Source organism: Andrena cerasifolii, chromosome 6 (assembly GCF_050908995.1).
Source record: "Andrena cerasifolii isolate SP2316 chromosome 6, iyAndCera1_principal, whole genome shotgun sequence".
NCBI classification, from domain to species: domain Eukaryota; kingdom Metazoa; phylum Arthropoda; class Insecta; order Hymenoptera; family Andrenidae; genus Andrena; species Andrena cerasifolii.
The window spans coordinates 5,357,142-5,375,706 of record NC_135123.1 but is presented as its reverse complement, the minus strand read 5'-3'; the positions used below and the strand labels follow the sequence as shown (position 1 = coordinate 5,375,706).

The following is an 18,565-nucleotide window of genomic DNA, read 5'->3' as shown; positions in this document are numbered from 1 at the left end:
ACCGAAGCTGGGGCATCTGGAATGAAGCCAAGGTCGCAATTTTCCATAGTGACAGTATAATTGTAATAATAATAATATTATTATTAATAATAGTAAATGGCAAGAATAATTAATAATAATTGTAATAATGATACATTATATGCAATTGTTTCCGTTAAAATCTCTATGTAAAAATTCAGTTACAACGCCACAATAGCGCCCCCCCCCTCCGATTATATGGCGCTTGGAATCCCGCGATTTTCTTTTAACGTGCCCTTATAGCGTGACGCGCGTTAGCGCAGCTTCCTGTTGACCTGGTCGATTTGCTCGTCGATCCTCTCGGACGTTCCGCGGAACTTGTTCGGCTCCGGCCCGATCATTTGTATAAGCTGCGGCACGTCTTGGCCGCTGATCTGCGTGAAGCGTGCCAATGACTTCATGCAAGCGAACAGTTGCTCCTCGGCGGGGCTGCCATTGAAATATTGCAGCAGCGCCATTGTCAGCTCTATGGCGACATCGTCGAACACCTATGCATTTCATAGAACACAGGGGCAGTCAGAATAGTAGCCACGAACCTCGGCACACACCTGCGCGACGTCTGGCGAAGGAATGAACGCTAACAGGGGAGCAAGCCCGGATCCTTCGATTTTAACTTGCTTTTGTAGAACAATAACATACACCCTGATGCTATTTGTAAAATAGGTGTAGACGCTCGATAATTTTAAAGGTATAGACAATTCAAATTGTGTAGGTACTTTCGACAATATATGGAATATCGTAGCACAGTTGGATGATTGGTGGTGTGAACTGAAAAGTCCCTAAGATACGTTCATTCCCGTTCACCATGTGTACCTGCTTTTTAATTCACAATTTTGTATTGCGGCGTATACGATTTGTATTTGTATTTTGTTTTTTCTTGTGCTATTTTTTACACAGTCATTACACAGTCATTACACAGTCATTACACAGTCATTACACAGTCAGTTTTTAGTCATTTCCATTTTATTTTGTCCCTCCCTCTCTCTCCCCTTCGAGGTCCCAGCAGCAGCAGCGCACCGGGAGAAAGATGGCGGTGGCCGGTCACCCATCTTTCCCCAGTACACCGCCCAAGACGCTTTACTTCGGTGATCTAACGAGAACCTGTGTATTCGTCACGGCTACGGCCGCTGGTGCGTGTACGATGATAGATAGTAATTATCCAGAGGCCACCAGCAGGTTCACCAGCAATCGTCCTACTGCCCTACGATATTCTGATGCAGTGGATTTGTATTGAGCGTACATAACTCTAAGTGTTTATATTTTTAAAGTTATCGAGCGTCTACACCTACAATTTTATAAATAGCGTCAGTAGTCTGTATGCTGTCATTCTATGCGAGCGAGTTGAAAAGGAAGTCGGATATTAGGGTCCTCCCCTTGTAAGGATCCATGACATTTGCTCGTCGAGACGCGAATGGGGGACCGAATAGCCGTCAAATTATTTAATTTCTCGATTACTACGCACGCGTGAAGTGACACTGGCCGTACGTCGAGTCGTTTGAACGATATATATATATTATCACAGCTATGCGAAAAAGTGCGCGCGACTCACAAGGCAAGATCCCGAACCCGAAAATTCAAAAAATTCTGAAACTCTGTGAATATGTAGGGGATTTCCTCCTGATCACAGCGAAATTTTTGTTTGCCGCCCAAATTCACTCGAAGGGGGTGAAATTAACCCCTGAAAATTCGGCTATTTTCCGATTTCGCGTTATAACTCCTGAATTGTCAGATATAGAAAAAAAGTTTCAAGACAAAAGTTACTTCTTTTAATTAGATCTATCATTTGGTAAACAAGATTATTTTACAGTTCACGAGTTATAACAGAAAATCGGAAAATAACCGGATTTTCAGGGGTCAATTACACCTCCTTAGAGTGAATTTGGGCAGCAAACAAAAATTGCGTTGTAATCAGGGGGAAATTCCCTACGTATTCACGGAGTTTCAGAATTTATTGAATTTCCGGGTTCAAGATGTTCCCTTGTCAGACGGCTTAACCGTGGTAACACGGGGGTTGAAAGTTATACGTGTTCAGACAAGTACCTTAGAAATGCTGCCTTTCGGTAAAAGTCGCCGCAGATTTTTGCTTTTGTTCATTTTCTGAAAAAACAGTATCCGATCTCTCGAAAGATATCCAATCAATTGAACTGCGACGCAGCATCGTGTACATATAAGACAGTATGCAGATACAAACGAGCAACGAGGGCGTGTTTACGCATCCGCTTGGATCACTGCTATTTTCAACCGGCGACGGATTGCAATGCCGGGTAGATTTCGTTGCTCATTCGTGAATCGGTTACCAGAGATGAGGACAAGTACCTCGCTCGAGTTTTACAGATATGGCTGAATTTATTAATGAAGGCAGCACTTCTGTTCGCGCGGCGAATAAAAGCGTCGCTTTTGTTGTTCTATTGATTAATTGATAGTATTTAAGAAAGGGCAGAGAAGCATTTGGGTGCTGACGATTTAAACGCTCGAGCGTACGCCGCGTGCGGCTCTCCTCTAATTACACCCTGTAGCCATTGTCATTGAACGCCCATGGGCGTTCCCCGCACGCCGCGTGCGCTGAACGAGCGCATATGTGCGACCATAGCACCTGAAGAGTTAAGTGACATCGCGTGTGAGACTCGTATCCGGTGTGCGTGGCAATGGCTGTATTTCGTTCACATAGCGGCAAGATGCGCAACTCGGCTGCAGGTGTGAGTTTGAATGAAAGTAAAAGTAATGGGTGATTGTTAATTGGACAGGAAGGATACAGACCACAGTTTTTACCTCCTTGCAGGCAAGATTGTGGATGATGGCCGCTCCACGAGTTTGCAGATCGATCGAATTGGAGAGTAACGCGTGCACAGCCACCTTCGTCGTCACCCTTATATTACTGATACTTTGATTCTGATGTTGCCACTCGGATATGTACAACAGCCATTCAGAGCTGCTAAGGTTCTCAAACATGTTCGCCAGCTGTAATCCCCAATTAAAATTAAATAATAGTATACACAATGCTAACCACCTAAATATCTTCTCCAGTTGCGATGATACAGAAAATATTTCATCAAAGGGCGAATAAGCTGCAGGGAATGCCACTTTTGATACCATTCAAATTACATATGAAATATTTTTTATATCATCAAGACTATTTGCGCATTAGGCCGAAACGGAAAAATTAAATTTGAAGTTTCAGTTGGCCTGGGTTAGGTTAGGTCTGGGTTAGGGTTAGGACTGGGTTAGGATTCCTTTTTCTCCTAAAAATGATTATATGATTATATGGTCATTTTTAGGAGAAAAAGAAACCTGCAGACATGAATATTTTCCAATTTTTTTTACAGTTGTTTGGTTAATCAAAAGACAACTATCCCGTACCCAGTCCAACTGAAAGTTCAAATTTAAATTTTCGCCCATATAAAATCGCTCCGCCCTAATGCGCATTCCCAAGGTTCGCTTCACTTACGAATTGCGTGAGAGGGAACTGCTCTTCCTGGGGATGGCGATCGATGTCAAAAGCATAGTTCATGATAATATGTTCCCTCCTGTCCTGGTGTAGCAACAGGATCACATCGTCCTTCAATGCAGCGACGGAAAGTATATTCAACAGCCTGGCCCTCGTGTCGCTTGACAACGATTTGTCGTACAGAATTCGTCCTAGATGCACGAGCGTCGTTTACTAAGAAATACTTGCGCAAAATACATGGTAGGTAGAGTTACTCGCCGACTCACCTACGAAGTTTAAGAAATTATCCCCCAGCGCCCAAGAGCCCTCGTTCTCTAAAACATACTGCCGAAGTTCCTCCATGCACACGCGTTCCTCGTCGTTCAACTTCCCTTCCAATAAATTACACAACGCCACGTACTCCGACTTCACGTCCACCAAATCCTTAAACACTATAGGAGGATCCCGACGACGCTTCTTCTCTTCCTGCTCCTGCTTCTCCTCCTCCTCCATTTGCATCACCCTCTCCGACGGCAGCATATCTGTGCTCTCCCCGTTGGTAGCCTGCATCTCGCTCACCGCGGCTGTGCATCAGAAGGAACATAATTAATCGGCATCCGCCAACGTCGCATTATTCCTACAGAACGAAACGTCACCTTCGCTCTCCGCCATGTCTGCGTAATTGCTGGGACCTGTACTGTTGCTATCGCTGGCGGTACAATCTCTGCCCTCCTTCTGCTTCTTCTTCTCCTTCTTCTTCTTTTTCTTCCTGTCTTTCTTGGCGAGCTTCTCGTTGATCTCGTTCCTCCTCTCTTCTAGCGCGATCGCGTTTAATCTGTGCGCATGATGTTAATGACAATCGTGGGGGACCAGCGCGCAGAACGATAAGAAGCTAGGGCTCCCCTACCTTGCCTCCTCGATAGCCTCATTTAAGAGCTGAAACTCCGGCGAAACTTCCCTCCGACTTCTCGATTCAAGGAATGTTGGAGTATCCGCGTACAGGACCGATCCGCCTCCGCTGTTGCTTAAAGCCTCGACCACGGTTCTGAGACCTTGCCCGATCGGCCTACAAGCGAACGTGAACGACAGAGGATAAGCTTTGCCTACGGGTGCCAACTGGACGAGACGTTTCTTAGATCTTACGTTTGAAGTATCTCCTCCGGCAGGTCTAGAATGTACTTCGGGATACTCTTGTCCGCCAAGAAGCTGCTGACCTCCTCCGTGAAGCTGTTGCAGTTGTGCTTGAAGATATTGTACGTCCCTGGCCTGCAATAGAAACTGGTCAATCTTACCGAAGCGACTCGAAGGCGTATCGCCTGATGCAACTGTCCCTATGCGGGTGGCTCGGTGGACAACTCACGCGAACTTGGATGCTCCCAAGCCGTTTATGTATTCAAGGAAGACGGAGTACGGCAAGTAGGTCTCACCTATTCTTTCCACTTTGTCCGGCTGCCCTAGCACCGTGCCACCCTGAAACGAGAAACTGCACGTTCGACTGTTTTTTTCGGAGGAACGCTGAAGATTCGGAAGCGCGTCAGTGTCAAATTTTGCGACAGCTGCGTGGCTGCCAGTGCCCCCACCCCCTGGCCGTTGGCGTAAACGCGGACGTAATTTTAGAACCACGACAAACTCGCGCTTCCCTATAAGAAACGCCGAAAATAGCTGCCTATAGCGAGTACCGGTGTTGCGCCTTTCCCGTGCTGCAAGGGGGGTAACGAAAAAAAAAAAAAAAGCGACGGGCCAGCGTCGAAACAGGAAGAGGTGAAAACGAAAGCGGGGTTGAAAAAGCAAAAACCCACGTGCCTCGAACGAACCGAATTCCGCGATATTTTAAGTGGCGGCGGTTGATCGGAACGGGCCGAGCATCCAAGTTGCGGGATAAAAGATTGGAATGCGGGGTGAACAGGGGATTGCGGTTGGTCGCGCGTCGGCAGGCGTTCGAAGGAAACTTGCGACTAATAAGCAGCGGCTGCGGAATGCGGAGGGACTCCCGAAGTGAGCGGTTACTTCTATCACAGAGGACGAACAACACTTCGGCTTGTCTCTTCGTTGCTGGCACGCAATGAGTATTCCCACCTACGTGAACGGAAACGGCGGATGGTGTCGCGTGGAAGCTGTGCAAACGGAGGTACGAGGAGCTCGATCGGCCAGCGCGGCGACCCGTTTCTCTCGCTTCGGCGTTTCGTCAAGGAACCACTCGCATACGAACTGGCGTCGCGGCGCTTCGAGGGATTCGACGCCACGCAGCCGGCGAGCGTAACTCAAGATAAACGATATTCGGAGTCCGCACAGCAGCGCGCGCGCGCGCACGTGCGGGAGAGAGATCGGTTTGCTTTTTTCGACGTGGCGCTTATGCACATCAAACAACGCCTGCCAGCTGACCGTCTACGCCCGTACCGGTTGCGTCCTCGTTAAGAGTTTGAGGAAGGTTCAGGAGAGGGTTTTGAAAAATGCCCCCTTCAAGTGATTTTTTTTCTTTTTTTTCGAGCGATTAATGTTGAGAATGTTTTATCCAGCTCGATCTGCGCTTTGAACACGCGCTGATACTAATTCGATTCAAACTCGTATGGTGGCCATCAAATCTTTATGATTGTCTTACCAATGGATTGGCGAGGTTCGCCCGATGAAAATGAGTACAAACACGGCCCTATTCGGAGCTATTTTTAATTCTACAAAATTTGAGTCTACGCCCGTACCGGTCGCGTCCTCGTTAACAGGTTGAGGAAGGTTCTGGAGAGGGTTTTGAAAAATGCCCCCTTTCAAGTGATTTTTTTTCTTTTATTCTAGCGATTAATATTGAGAATGTTTTATCGAGCTCGATCTGCGCTTTGAACACGCACTGATACTAATTCGATTCAAACTCGTATGGTGGCCATCAAATCTTTACGATTGTGTTACCAATGGATTGGCGAGGTTCGCCCGATGAAAATGAGTACAAACACGGCCCTATTCGGAGCTATTTTTAATTCTACAAAATTTGAGTCTACACCCGTACAGGTCGCGTCCTCGTTAATAGTTTGAGGAAGGTTCTGGAGAGGGTTTTGAAAAATGCCCCCTTTCAAGTGATATTTTTTCTTTTTTTCCAGCGATTAATATTGAGAATGTTTTACCCAGCTCGATCTGCGCTTTGAACACGCGCTAATACTAATTCGATTCAAACTCGTATGGTGGCCATCAAATCTTTATGATTGTGTCACCAATGGATTGGCGAGGTTCGCCCGATGAAAATGAGTACAAACACGGCCCTATTCGGAGCTATTTTTAATTCTACAAAATTTGAGTCTACGCCCGTACCGGTCGCGTCCTCGTTAATAGTTTGAGGAAGGTTCTGGAGAGGGTTTTGAAAAATGCCCCCTTTCAAGTGATTTTTTTTCTCTTTTTTTCCAGCGATTACTATTGAGAATGTTTTACCCAGCTCGATCTGCGCTTTGAACACGCGCTGATACTAATTCGATTCAAACTCGTATGGTGGCCATCAAATCTTTATGATTGTGTCACCAATGGATTGGCGAGGTTCGCCCGATGAAAATGAGTACAAACACGGCCCTATTCGGAGCTATTTTTAATTCTACAAAATTTGAGTCGTTTCCGAATTACGTAGGTTAACCGTATATCGCGTGTGACTAAAAATACAGCGATTGTGGTCGTGTTTGGATTCATTTTCATCGGGAGAATCTCGCCAATCCATTGGCAATGCTTTCGCGAAGATCTGACAGAGAATGTAGAAATTTACATTTTTGTTATTGGGTGACTCAATGGGGGCTCGACCGCTGCGCGAGGGAGGTATCTCGAACTACGAACTTGATTTGTTTTTAGATATTTGGGAACTCTCTGGCGATATTTTTAATGCTCTTCAGAAAATATCTACGTGGAAAGCTCTTCGATTCGTGCACAGGCCGGGAATCCCTCGGCGTGGAAACGCGTCGGCGCCAGTCGCTGTGTTAATGGCGGTCAGGAATGCGGTATGGTACAGGAAGCGGCGCCGTGCATCAAGGGGCAAGCTATGATGGTGGCCCATCGATGAGTGATTAGAACGAATTAGGATGAATGCACTTTGATTGAACGCGAGCCAATAGCTTTCACGCCTTGTCTTTATTGAATCTTCAACCCTGTCGTTGTCTTGGGTGCACGAGTGGGAGTTGCACGCGATTCATTTGAATTCAAAAGCTTGCATCTATATGCAACATATCGTTGCAAATGCTGCAAACAAAGAGCCTGAGATTACAGGCCACCGTGACCCTTAAGAAAAGAAGACAGCCGGTCCTTATCGACTGTGTTTACTGTGTTACTGATTGAGCAAGAACTATTAGTCAGTACTGTATTTAAGTTCAAAGTGGAGACAGGTGTAGTTCGATATTGCACAATTTTGTTAATAAATAAAGAATTGTAGTTGGTTTAATCCCTTCCGACGGTTTAGCTAGTGTAATAAGCGAGGCAAGTACTAAAACGTAACAATATTCTTTTTCCATTTCGATGGCAAACGTGGGATAATATAGATGATGAGCAAACGGCGAGCTTGTTTGCTCTCCCTTGCATTGAATAACAGAAGGGTTTTGAGTAGCATGATAAAAGAGACTTAGTTGTTCTTTCAAGCTTTAGAGCTTCATTCGATTCGTTTATTAACCCTTAACTGGTATACTGTTTTTTCAAACGTAACTGTTATCTTGGGGTCGTGGCAGACCCCAAATAAAAAAGGACACAGAAATTTGTAAAGTCGACATTAGATGAACCTCTATGAATACCTATTTTGTTCGTAGGTAATGTATAAAATAATAGAAACCTCGAAAGTTAAACTATTATGATCAAATTAATTAGAAATTCAGTTGACAAACTTAGACAACCAAATACTTTGCAGCGAACCTTGCGTGCTTGGGGTCACGACTGACCCCAGGATACCAGTTAAGGGTTAATAAAAGGACTGTTACTACTGCTTTTTTTAATAGTATCCATTACAGCTAGTACTACCACGGGTATTCGACGAAAGCCTCCTTCTGTATAATGGTCCATAAAATTTCGTCGATGCAATGAGAAATGGATGTTAGGACGGGCAAAGGGACTTACCTACCGACAGCTACCGCCTTCGTAGAATCTAGACGATGGGCCACAGGATGGAGAGAGCCATGAGAAAGCGAGAGGAGAGAAAGAGAATGAAGTAAAGCGGGGATTATTTTTGGATCCAACCAGACCAAATTTAGTACCCACTCGTGTCTAGCGTATCGTATGGCCAGAATGACTCGCCACTACTAGTGCGTCCAACTGGTCGTGATTCGGACAGCCGAAATGCATCTTGAGTAACCGAACATTTCACTCGAGAAACTCTTTCCACTAATTTCAATAATTCTTCGCAGTTATCATTCCCAACCGAGCACAGACGAGGCGAATTTAATCGAAATTCGGCAATGACAAACTCGAAGGGACCAATATCGTCTCGCTGGTTTGCATTACAGACACTTAAAAGTAGGAGAATCGCACTTACAGGCCTGGAGCTTTGAATTCCAATTTCGCCGAAGAAGAATTCTCTTCCATACGCAACGATCGCCGTGTGCCATATCCCCTCTATGTGTCGGCCTATGAACACATAAACAGTGAATTATTATCGCGAATTTACCAAGAAAATCAGCGTATAAGAATTTTATTTCAGACACCAGTGTAGGGCCTGCAATTTCATTTATTGCAATTACTTAAGTTCACTACGGTCCTTGGGTCGTTTTTGACCCAGTGTTCCTATATCCATAAGCGGACTACGACCCCGGGTCATTTTCGACCCACGCGCGTTGAGATGCTTTCGTAACTTTCAGGAACATACAGTACTGGAAGTATTTATTGCGTCACGCGAATAAACACGTTAGCACTTGTGCCTCTCATTATTAATACTAGGGAAATATTATTGCCAAATTTATGTATTGCAAAACTCTGTGGCTCGCCTTGGCCAAAATAAGTTGGATACTAATTGATTTAGCAATCTTATTTATTGCTATGAAAATACGACGAATGCGATGAGTATTTGCAGCACGGTAAAATAAAGTTGCTAATATCTGTTCCCTGCTCTTTGATATTATATTAGAATTTGTGGCCCAGGTAGAATTGAGGATATGAAATTTGAAATACTTGAATATCTACGTCTTAAGCATAGTAGACAGTTGGAGCCTTATTTTTACTCCTAGAAAGGTATTTCTCATTACAAATGCTCCTTCAAGGATTATTTGCTAAACTGTTGCCAGTGAAAAAGCCGCGATTTCGCAATTTTCTCAAGTTATAATTTATTTCTTTAAAACGGTGCAGTGAAAACAATTGAAACTCGGCAGATATCTTCATCCATCCCTACACTACAAGTACAAAAAAATTGAAAACACTGGTACCGGTTCTTCAGCATTTTTTCAGCTGTTTTATCTGTCAAGATCGTCCCTTCCCATACGAGTACGTGTAAAATCAGTGAAAATTAAAATCGTTATAACCCAGCGACCGTTTAGTCAATTTGTTTGAAATTTTTTCAGCGCGTCAGGAGGATTACAAAGAACACTCTCACAAATTTTCATCGACATGGTACCATTTTGAAGATAGTTCCGATACATCCTTAACACCGCAAACTCTTGAAAGCCTTGCAATGCAATAGTAAGAGGTATTCCTCTTTTCGATATATTTTATTCGCAATTCTAGGGAATGATAGTCATAGCATTATATAACCCTCGTCAGACGGCACAGGTACAATTTTAACTTTTGCGTTTTTAAATTGCGGTAACATTTTTTCGAGAGGCCGGGGAGGGCTGAAGTTTCGAGGCACCTCTAAATTTTTGGTCCAGATTATATAGACTAAATTTCAGATAAACATCTCAACCCCCTTCCGAGATAGGGGGTGGAGTCGAGGGTTGCGTCCATAACAGCGGCATAGGCACAATGGCGCCCCTATATATTTTTTACGAAGATAATGCAATAAAAAAAGAATGCGATTTATTTTAGCGATAATATTATTTTATTATAAAAAAGTAAAAAAATAGATAATTTACGTTATAAAAGGAAATTTGGGAATTTTTTTTATTGATTTTCATTGAGTCTAGATGTTAGCAATTTATCGTGCAAATTATGCCGACAGTGAGAATATTCATATAGAAAATGCGAGGGTGCAATTGTGCCTGAGGCGTCTGTTAACGTTGTAAAATTGCGCCGCCCGACGAGGGATAAATGTGACCAGTGGTGCATCTAAAAGTACGCCCATCGATGAAAGGTGCACGAACTTTGGCGTCGATACAGTGTAGGGAATTCGATGATGACGATGGAGAGGCCTGCCCAAAGTCCAAGGACTAGCTACCTTCCCAAGCAAGCCGACAAATACCGGCACCGCGTCCTTGTTACGTAAATCCCCTGGTTCTTTAACCGGTAAAGTACAATTTCAGCTTCGCCCGGACCAGCCTCGGGCTCGTAATCGCCCGCTCGTGTCTCCTTCGACCCAGTTTCTCATCGCGGGAATAGCTAAGCATATCCGCGATTTTCTTATTGCAACGCGGCTCTGGTAGGGTCGCGCGTGGTGAAATAACCGCGAGAAATAGCTGCTACGGCCATCCAACTCGACAATTCACCACTTTCAGAGCTTGCGCAACGCGTCGCGTATGCTGGTTACGTTCCCAAACGTGCGACAAAAAGCAGACCCGCAAAGCGGGAATATCTGAAACCAAAATTTATTCGCAGACATTCTGTGTTACATTTCCACTCCGCCTTCGGATCAAATACAAGGAAACCTCTGATGGATCTAGATACCTATCAGAGAGGGGACATTGCGAGCGAAATTTATAATCAACGACTGGGTTTAATACACTTTATAATTCTGCCCTCTTTAGTTAAAATGTCCTATTTAATATTTTGAAACAACCGAGAAAACTGAAGTTCTATCATTTACTTTGTACCGTCCTTATTTCCCTTCATTTAAATTAAAACATTTTGTCATTATTTCGTAACAGCTTAATATAATTTTTTTTACCGATAGGTGATGTATTATTAACGCACCAATTAATTAATTGTTTTAGATCGGATATTATAAGCATTTGGAAAGAAGTTAGGTTAAATACATTAAACTGTTTATAAATCTCCACGAAGCGCGTAGAGTTTTCTAACTTTACTTAAAAGCTAAAAGACGTGTGGAACTTCATATATTTCAACATATCTCAAAAAGTGACAAAATGCTAGATGGGACAGTTTAACTAAGGAGGGCAGAATTATGGTCGAACGTGAGGAAGAAACGAATGGTAAAGGAGTCGAAGGTTGCCGTTGAAACCCTCGTCGTTGCCCTGGCTCCGTCTCTGCGAGCATGTTCGAAATTGGCTTTGCGCGGGCCGGAGTCTAAAGCCGGGATTCCCCTGGCAAGCTAAGCCAACCAACCAGGAAAGATCCTAAACCGGAAAATTCGAAAAATTCTGAAACTTTGTGAAAATGTAGGGGATTTCCTCCTGATTGCAACGCGACTTCTGTTTCCCGCCCAGGTCCACTAGAAGGGGGCGAAATTAACCCCTGAAAATTCGGCTATTTTCCGATTTCGCGTTATAACTCCCGAACTGTAAGAGATAGAACAAAAGTTCCAAGACAAAAATTACTTCTTTTAATCAGATCTATCATTTGGTAAAAAAAATTTACAGTTCACGAGTTATAGCACAAATTCGGAAAATAGCTGGATTCTTCAGGGGTCGATTTACACCCCTTCAGAGTGAATTTGGGCGGCAAATAAAAATCGCGTGATAATCGGGAGAAAATTCCCTACGTATTCGCAAAGTTTCAGAATTTTTTTTAAATTTCCGGGTTCGGGGTGTTGCCTTGTAAGCTATGCTACGTTTTAACGTAGCTTTCGGTGGAAACGGTTCCAAAAGAATGTGTTAGCTTGCCGGTGGATCCCCGGCTTAATCCTTGTATTCATTTGTTTGCAACGAGAATCGCGCGCAGCGTGAAATACCAAGCGCGCGAACAATTACGAGTAGCGCTTTCGAAAATAGCACCTGCAGGCTCTACGACTGAGTGGCTGAACGAACCTTGGATACGTGACGTAAACGCCTCGCGGTGACACGTGTGCGAGCTTTGTGTTCTACGTGCTTTCCGCGGAATTTCCTCCAAACTGGATCGTTTCTTCCCCCTCCTACTTCCGCGTTCTGCCACGCGCGAGACCTACTAAAGCTTTCGCCGAACGTCTGTTTGGATTCGGCGGAATGATGGAAAGCGCGTTGAAAAACAGCACTGCAGTACTTTCGCTGCTATAGTAGAGGCCGCGAGACAGCGAAGAAATTATTTATAGCGACAATGCCTTTGCAGAATTGAGGGGAACATAAAAATTCTAAAAATTGCAAAATAGCTTCTATTTAATTATTTAGCGGACCGAGCCAGTGCGTCGGACTCGCCTCTTTTAATTAGAACAATTTTTACGGTCGAAATTCAAATTATATTATTTCAGGGGAATATAGTTTTCTTTTTTATACGTTACCTATGAAAATTATATTTTTCTTTTAATACACCGTTTACTGCCCAAGAATTTTTCACCCAGTTCTTCGTTTATTAATTCCAACGGTCGATGTATTTGGACGACGTTGACGGTCGTCCTAGGATACGTTCCTTTTCCGCAGTTGTTTATATTTAAATTACTTCGGCCCGACGTCATCGTGCCGTTTGGCAGCTACTGCCAAATGTCCTAACGAGGTACTGTTCAATCCGTAGAGACGCGAAGCACGAGTCCCGAGTTCAATTGCGCGACGCAAAAACCGCCCCTTTACACTATCTTCGACTTACAAGGGAAGATCCCGAACCCGAAAATTCGAAATTTCTGAAATTTTTTAATACGTAGGCGATTTCCTCCTGATTACAACGAAATTTTTGTTTGCCGCCCAAATTCAGTCGAAGGGGGCGAAATTAACCCCTGAAAAATCGGCTATTTTCCGAATTTGTGCTATAACTCGTGAACTGTAAAATATTTCTTTTTACCAAATGGTAGCTCTAATTAAAAGAAGTAACTTTTGTCTTGGAACTTTTTTTCTATCTCTTACAGTTCGGGAGTTATAACGCGAAATCGGAAAATAGCCGATTTTTTTCAGGGGTTAATTTCACCCCCTTCGAGTGAATTTGGGCGGCAAACAAAAATTTCGCTGTGATCAGGAGGAAATCGCCTACGTATTCACAGAGTTTCAGAATTTTTCGAATTTTCGGGTTCGGGATCATCCCTTGTTGATAAGTACTCTTTTGTTTAATCTTCAAATTAATGTCCGTAGCTTTTTGACGAATCATTCAGCACGGATACAAACGAATTCGCGCGCCATTATTGTACAAAGGCGGATCTAGAGGGTGGCGATAGGGGCGATCGCCCCCCCCTCCCAAAAGTAATAAAAGAAAAATATTACGACACTGTATGTACTATTCTGTATAAATAATTAATGTGAATGTAATTATTTAGGTTATAGTATCAGACAGAGATATTAAAATATAAATTACAAGGAAATTTTAAATCTTGTAAAGGAAAATTAAAAAATGTACTTATGTACTTTTACATATTTCGCTCCCTCCAAGAAAGACTCCTGAATCCGCCACTGTTATCGTACGAATCCTTCGTCGTTCCAATAAACATATAGACATATTTATTAACAAGAATAACGTGCAACGAATATTAATTTCTAAACAGTGAGCACGCTCTACGCGCGCCATTGCTTTTATTCGTGATTTAAAAATACATAGTTGTTGGTGTTTACCTCGTGCCTATACAGCGCAAGGGAATACCTAGCAACGTATCTTTAAATAACACGCGCCGAATTTCTGTACCAAGCTGCTGCGACTCACCTATGAGGATGTTGGACATCATGGAAGCCATGCCCTTCGAGAGGTCGTAAATGTACAATTCGACGGTGGCCCTCACGTCTTCCGCGTTCTCCATCTCGTCTAGCTGTAACAAGCGAGCATTAAATCGGAATTAGAAGGGCTGCGAGCATATTGACGCGTGAACAGACGCAGACAATTCGGGGAACGATCGATCGGCGCACAGTTCCCGCGTAAAGTTTTTATGACCACGCTAGTACAGCCGAAACGCCGAATGTACCGTGCTGATTGGCTGATCCGGAGCCGCCGACCAATCAACAAACAATCGAAATAGATCGATCCGCCGTTTCCGCAGCGGTCGGGGCAATACTGGCGACAGCGAGAAGCGGGGCCGCGTGACACGCCGAATTCCCGCGAATGTTTCTTCGCCTCTGTTTCGCGTACAGTGGAGAATCTTCTAACCCACCTCTTTATATCGGCTCTGATGGATGTAACGAGTGGAGGACGCAAATACACACCGGTTGCCCGGCACAACTATGCCCGTTCGCTTCCACTCGAGGCCCCCTGAAAAATCTCTCTCGCGAACGGCGACGCTGTTGCACGTCGGCACGGCGATACGAGGAGAAGGGGGGGTGGGGGTCGGGAGAGGGGGGGGGGGGGATAGACGGGACGCACGGTGGCGCGCGGCTTCGATCGATAGATCGCGCGGTTACACGCTGGTCGAATGTCACGGCTGATCAATATCGGGACGCGTCAGCTCGCACGGGGACGCGGCTGCAGTCGACTGTCGTGCGCTCGCAGTTGTTAAAACGTTCTGCTGTTGTGCCTGGCGCTTTTCTCGTCGCGCATTAGATGGAGCGCGGTGCGCACGCGAAATCGATTAGTACGTAACTACTGCGCTCGATGCAACCGCGCAATGAATACGATACATCGGCGTACATCGACTGGAAGGGGGAGAAGTGAATCAGCGATATACGAGCGGCCACTGGTGTCAACGTATATATGCGTTTGAACTCAGTTTCGCGGTTCTCGGTACGCTTCGATCTATGCACGTGATGCACCGCTGTTTAGGAGTACGAGAAACTGTCGGGAGGAGGAATTCAACTGACCTTATTCGAGAATATTCCGATATTTTTGTGCACGCGGTTAGTTGGGATGGAAAGTAAACTTAAGAATGAGGAGGAGGGGGAAGCGATGGAGGTTAATGATGCGATACTTTTTGAAACGATGGGAGGTATACGCAAGCCGGGAAGGGGATCGCGGAGAAGGAACGATGAATTAGAATTTCAAACATACCTACCTTCTTGTTATCATTGACGTCGATCAGCTAACAGGTGGATTAATTATTATAGTGGATGCGTGAACAGAGACGGCGGAGAGACGAATGAGCAAATCGAAGGCTGGTGTTGTATTATATGAATGATAGTTTGACGTGACTACGTCAACGCGATTGAATCATAACCAACGGTAGACAGGGATACCGCGGATATGAGATGGACAGCTCTCGCTCTGGCTACTGGTTAGCAAATGCAACGGGTCGCGAAATCTTCGGCGGAGTCGGGGACCAGCGTGGAGAAACGGCGCGGTAGTCGTTTCTGCCAGGAAGAAACGGTAAAGAGGTAAGAGGGTCATCGCGCACAGGCAGCGCATGCCTGCCGGCATCACGGCCAATAACACAATGCGATTATACGAGAAGACTTGCGTTTCAAACAATTCACTATAATCCAGCAGCACCTCTACAACGCCACCTGTGATTCCTGGCGTTTCAATGCTTTCACTATCCGCACCAACGATCAGTTAACGGCGTTTTTATTCTCAGATATTCTTTATTGCTAGGGTATTCGTCTTTTTTTAAATCGCGGGTTCACTGTGACGGTTTGAAAAATTAAGTTATTTTTAAAGATTTTTTTCTTCGTAGATACAACATATGATGCAATAAATCTTTTTGGTATTTATTAAGCTACTCTTATATTATACAAAAAAAATTTAAAAGAATTTTTTTAATTTGTTTTAAAACTTAAAACGCAATTATCTCGACATAACGCTTTTTCAACTGGTGCAGGTGATTGCAAAAAAACTATTAGACCAATCAGTCTGAAATTTTTACACGTTATTCAGAACATCAGTGGGTTTGGCCGGGACCACGGAAACCTTTTTGGATTACCCATTTCATATTTTCTACAAGGCAAAATGGTTGAAAAATAAACTTCGAACCTCCGCCATTTTGTTAATTTTTTATCAGTAAAAATAATCGTGGTTCCGGCGATAACCACACTCATAATGATTACAACACACTTTGAATTTTTTGTTTCAAGTACGTCGTTCTCCCGGAATCACCTGCACCAGCACTGCATTGCTTTTTCAAGGAGCTCACATCAGTGTGATATATATTTAAAAAAAACTGTTAAAAATTTAAAATAGATTTTTTTATACTGCCAATAAGTGTATTAATAAGTAAACAAAACATTATTTACGTTGGACATTCCGTTTACTAAAAAATAAATCCTAAAAAATGAAAATTTTTCACGACTTCACAGTGGACTAACCCCTTAAGTGGACTTGAAGCTTCTGGTCGCAATTGACATTGGTGGTACAAGTCGAAAGGCGGTGATAGAAACATAGAAATAGGTAAACTATTATTCTACGTTTTCAACTTTTTTTTCGCGTGGACCTACTACCTTCCGACTTGTACCGCCATTTACAAGTCACCCTGTATTTACAAACGTAATTTCAAATACTTTCAAATTGGGACTTAAATCTCTTTATTCCATTTAAGTATGTAGAGCATTTTTGAATGTTTCTAAATATTCAAGACAATTGCGAGCGCACTATTGTATTATTAATAAATTGTTATGACCTGCATTCGTATGATCATTCTACCTTGCGTCTGATTTAAATGATACCTTTTGCTTTATGTAAATATTTGCGTGTCATATTTAAAATGAAAATATTAGCAGAATATTTGCCTTAAACACGCCAAAATCATAGAATGCATTGAAATGCAATATCGTATCCAGTGGCGGATTTAAGAAAATAGGCCCAGGTGGCAAACGTTCTGAGGGGCCCATTTTTGGGGGGGGGGGGGGATAAAGAGGTAGTTTACTAAAAATGGCCCAAGTGTAGGTGGTAGTAGTGCGAAAAAAATGTAGTGTTTACATTTTTTTTGGAGATGGGGCCCTACGGGGGCCTTCTGTGCAGGGGCCCAGGCGGCAACTGCTCATCAGCCGCCCTGTTAAATCCGCCACTGATCGTATCGATGCCCTAGATCGACGAAAATATTCAGCATCTTCCCTAGTATTTCCTTAGTAACCAGTGACCAGTCGATCCGTTATCCCGTTTTAGCTGATAATTGCCCGAATATCGTTGAAGATAACCGCGACGGTGTTCGTTTTATTTATAACCGAAGACGATCACCTGGTAATTGGCAAGCACTGCCACCGTGGCCATGACCGGATACCAATTTACGATCAGTTCAACAACCCACGGCTCTGTTCTACGATTTCCGTCTACTAGTTCAGCCATTTAACATGAAACAGCATGAACGGGAGATTAGCGCCGTTGCTCAGCGTCAACTATACGGTGTACCCAGAGATCGGCGGACTCCAGCTCCCGCTGATGAAGGGGGAAACATCTACGGGAGCGGTTGAAACTGTGCGCGACTGACGAAGGCACGGTTCATGCACACATAACCACCGCTCCTTTAGGTGTTCCCCCCTCCACCAGCGGTAGCTGGAACCCGCCGATCCCTGAGTGTACCGTTCCCTGACGTTCGAAGGGAGTCCGCGTGAGTGAAAGTGCTGAAAAAATATACGCAAGAGGGCCAATAGCGCGACGCTAAACAGTTCGGGCACCGAGGCGAGGTTGCTCGGCTATCACGGGGTGGCTTAAGGAGAGCACAAAAAGGGTATACACGCTTGCTTTTACGGTAAGGTAGAACCGAGGGCATACGAGGACCAAGCGGGATCAGAATCGAGCCGGGGGAGATAAAGCGGAGTCACCATGGCAGGCAGCCGAATTCATCTTTCTGCGGATTAAAAATTAATAACTGTCGATCGCAGTGCCCGCGTGGGGGAAAAGGGTGTATACGTATTAACATTGAAAAACGAGTGACAACTTACGCCTTGTAAACACGTACTTACTTTACCCGATCTCCGTTCGTAACCGTAATACATCTATTTACGAGTCTGTTGTTTACTCACATCGAGAAAAGGATGGCGTGCGATCGGCCCAGTTCTATTCAAGCTTAGTGGCGGAACGTCTACGTAGCGCTAAGTTCGTTGGTTAAATATCGGAGGAAGGGATTTGACGCGCGGCCCACGATTCAGTGTCGGTAAATTTATAAAGAGGATA

General features: G+C 44.2%; 1 protein-coding gene and 1 long non-coding RNA gene across 9 annotated transcripts; one reads left to right on the top strand and one right to left on the bottom strand.

The window, feature by feature from the left end:
* Nucleotides 1-39: 39 nt before the first annotated feature.
* Nucleotides 40-18,558, bottom strand: LOC143370048 (uncharacterized). Of its 8 annotated transcripts, none has more exons than XM_076814655.1 (12): nt 18,415-18,558; nt 14,240-14,342; nt 8,919-9,010; nt 4,803-4,912; nt 4,586-4,708; nt 4,350-4,508; nt 4,099-4,277; nt 3,730-4,026; nt 3,464-3,654; nt 2,788-2,976; nt 2,059-2,115; nt 40-506 (listed from the first exon to the last, which is right to left on the bottom strand). In XM_076814655.1, exons 2-12 carry the CDS (start codon nt 14,331-14,333, stop codon nt 273-275), a joined length of 1,725 nt encoding a protein of 574 aa, XP_076670770.1. In that variant the 5' UTR covers nt 14,334-14,342; nt 18,415-18,558; the 3' UTR covers nt 40-272. The 8 variants fall into 8 exon arrangements, with proteins under 8 accessions (XP_076670770.1, XP_076670763.1, XP_076670768.1 ...); XM_076814648.1 differs by lacking the exon at nt 18,415-18,558 and adding an exon at nt 17,630-17,752; XM_076814653.1 differs by lacking the exon at nt 18,415-18,558 and adding an exon at nt 15,516-15,753.
* On the top strand, nt 15,843-17,095 carry LOC143370053 (uncharacterized). The gene is made up of 2 exons (XR_013085553.1): nt 15,843-16,084; nt 16,770-17,095. It is a non-coding gene; the product is annotated as an uncharacterized LOC143370053 (long non-coding RNA).
* Nucleotides 18,559-18,565: the final 7 nt, after the last annotated feature.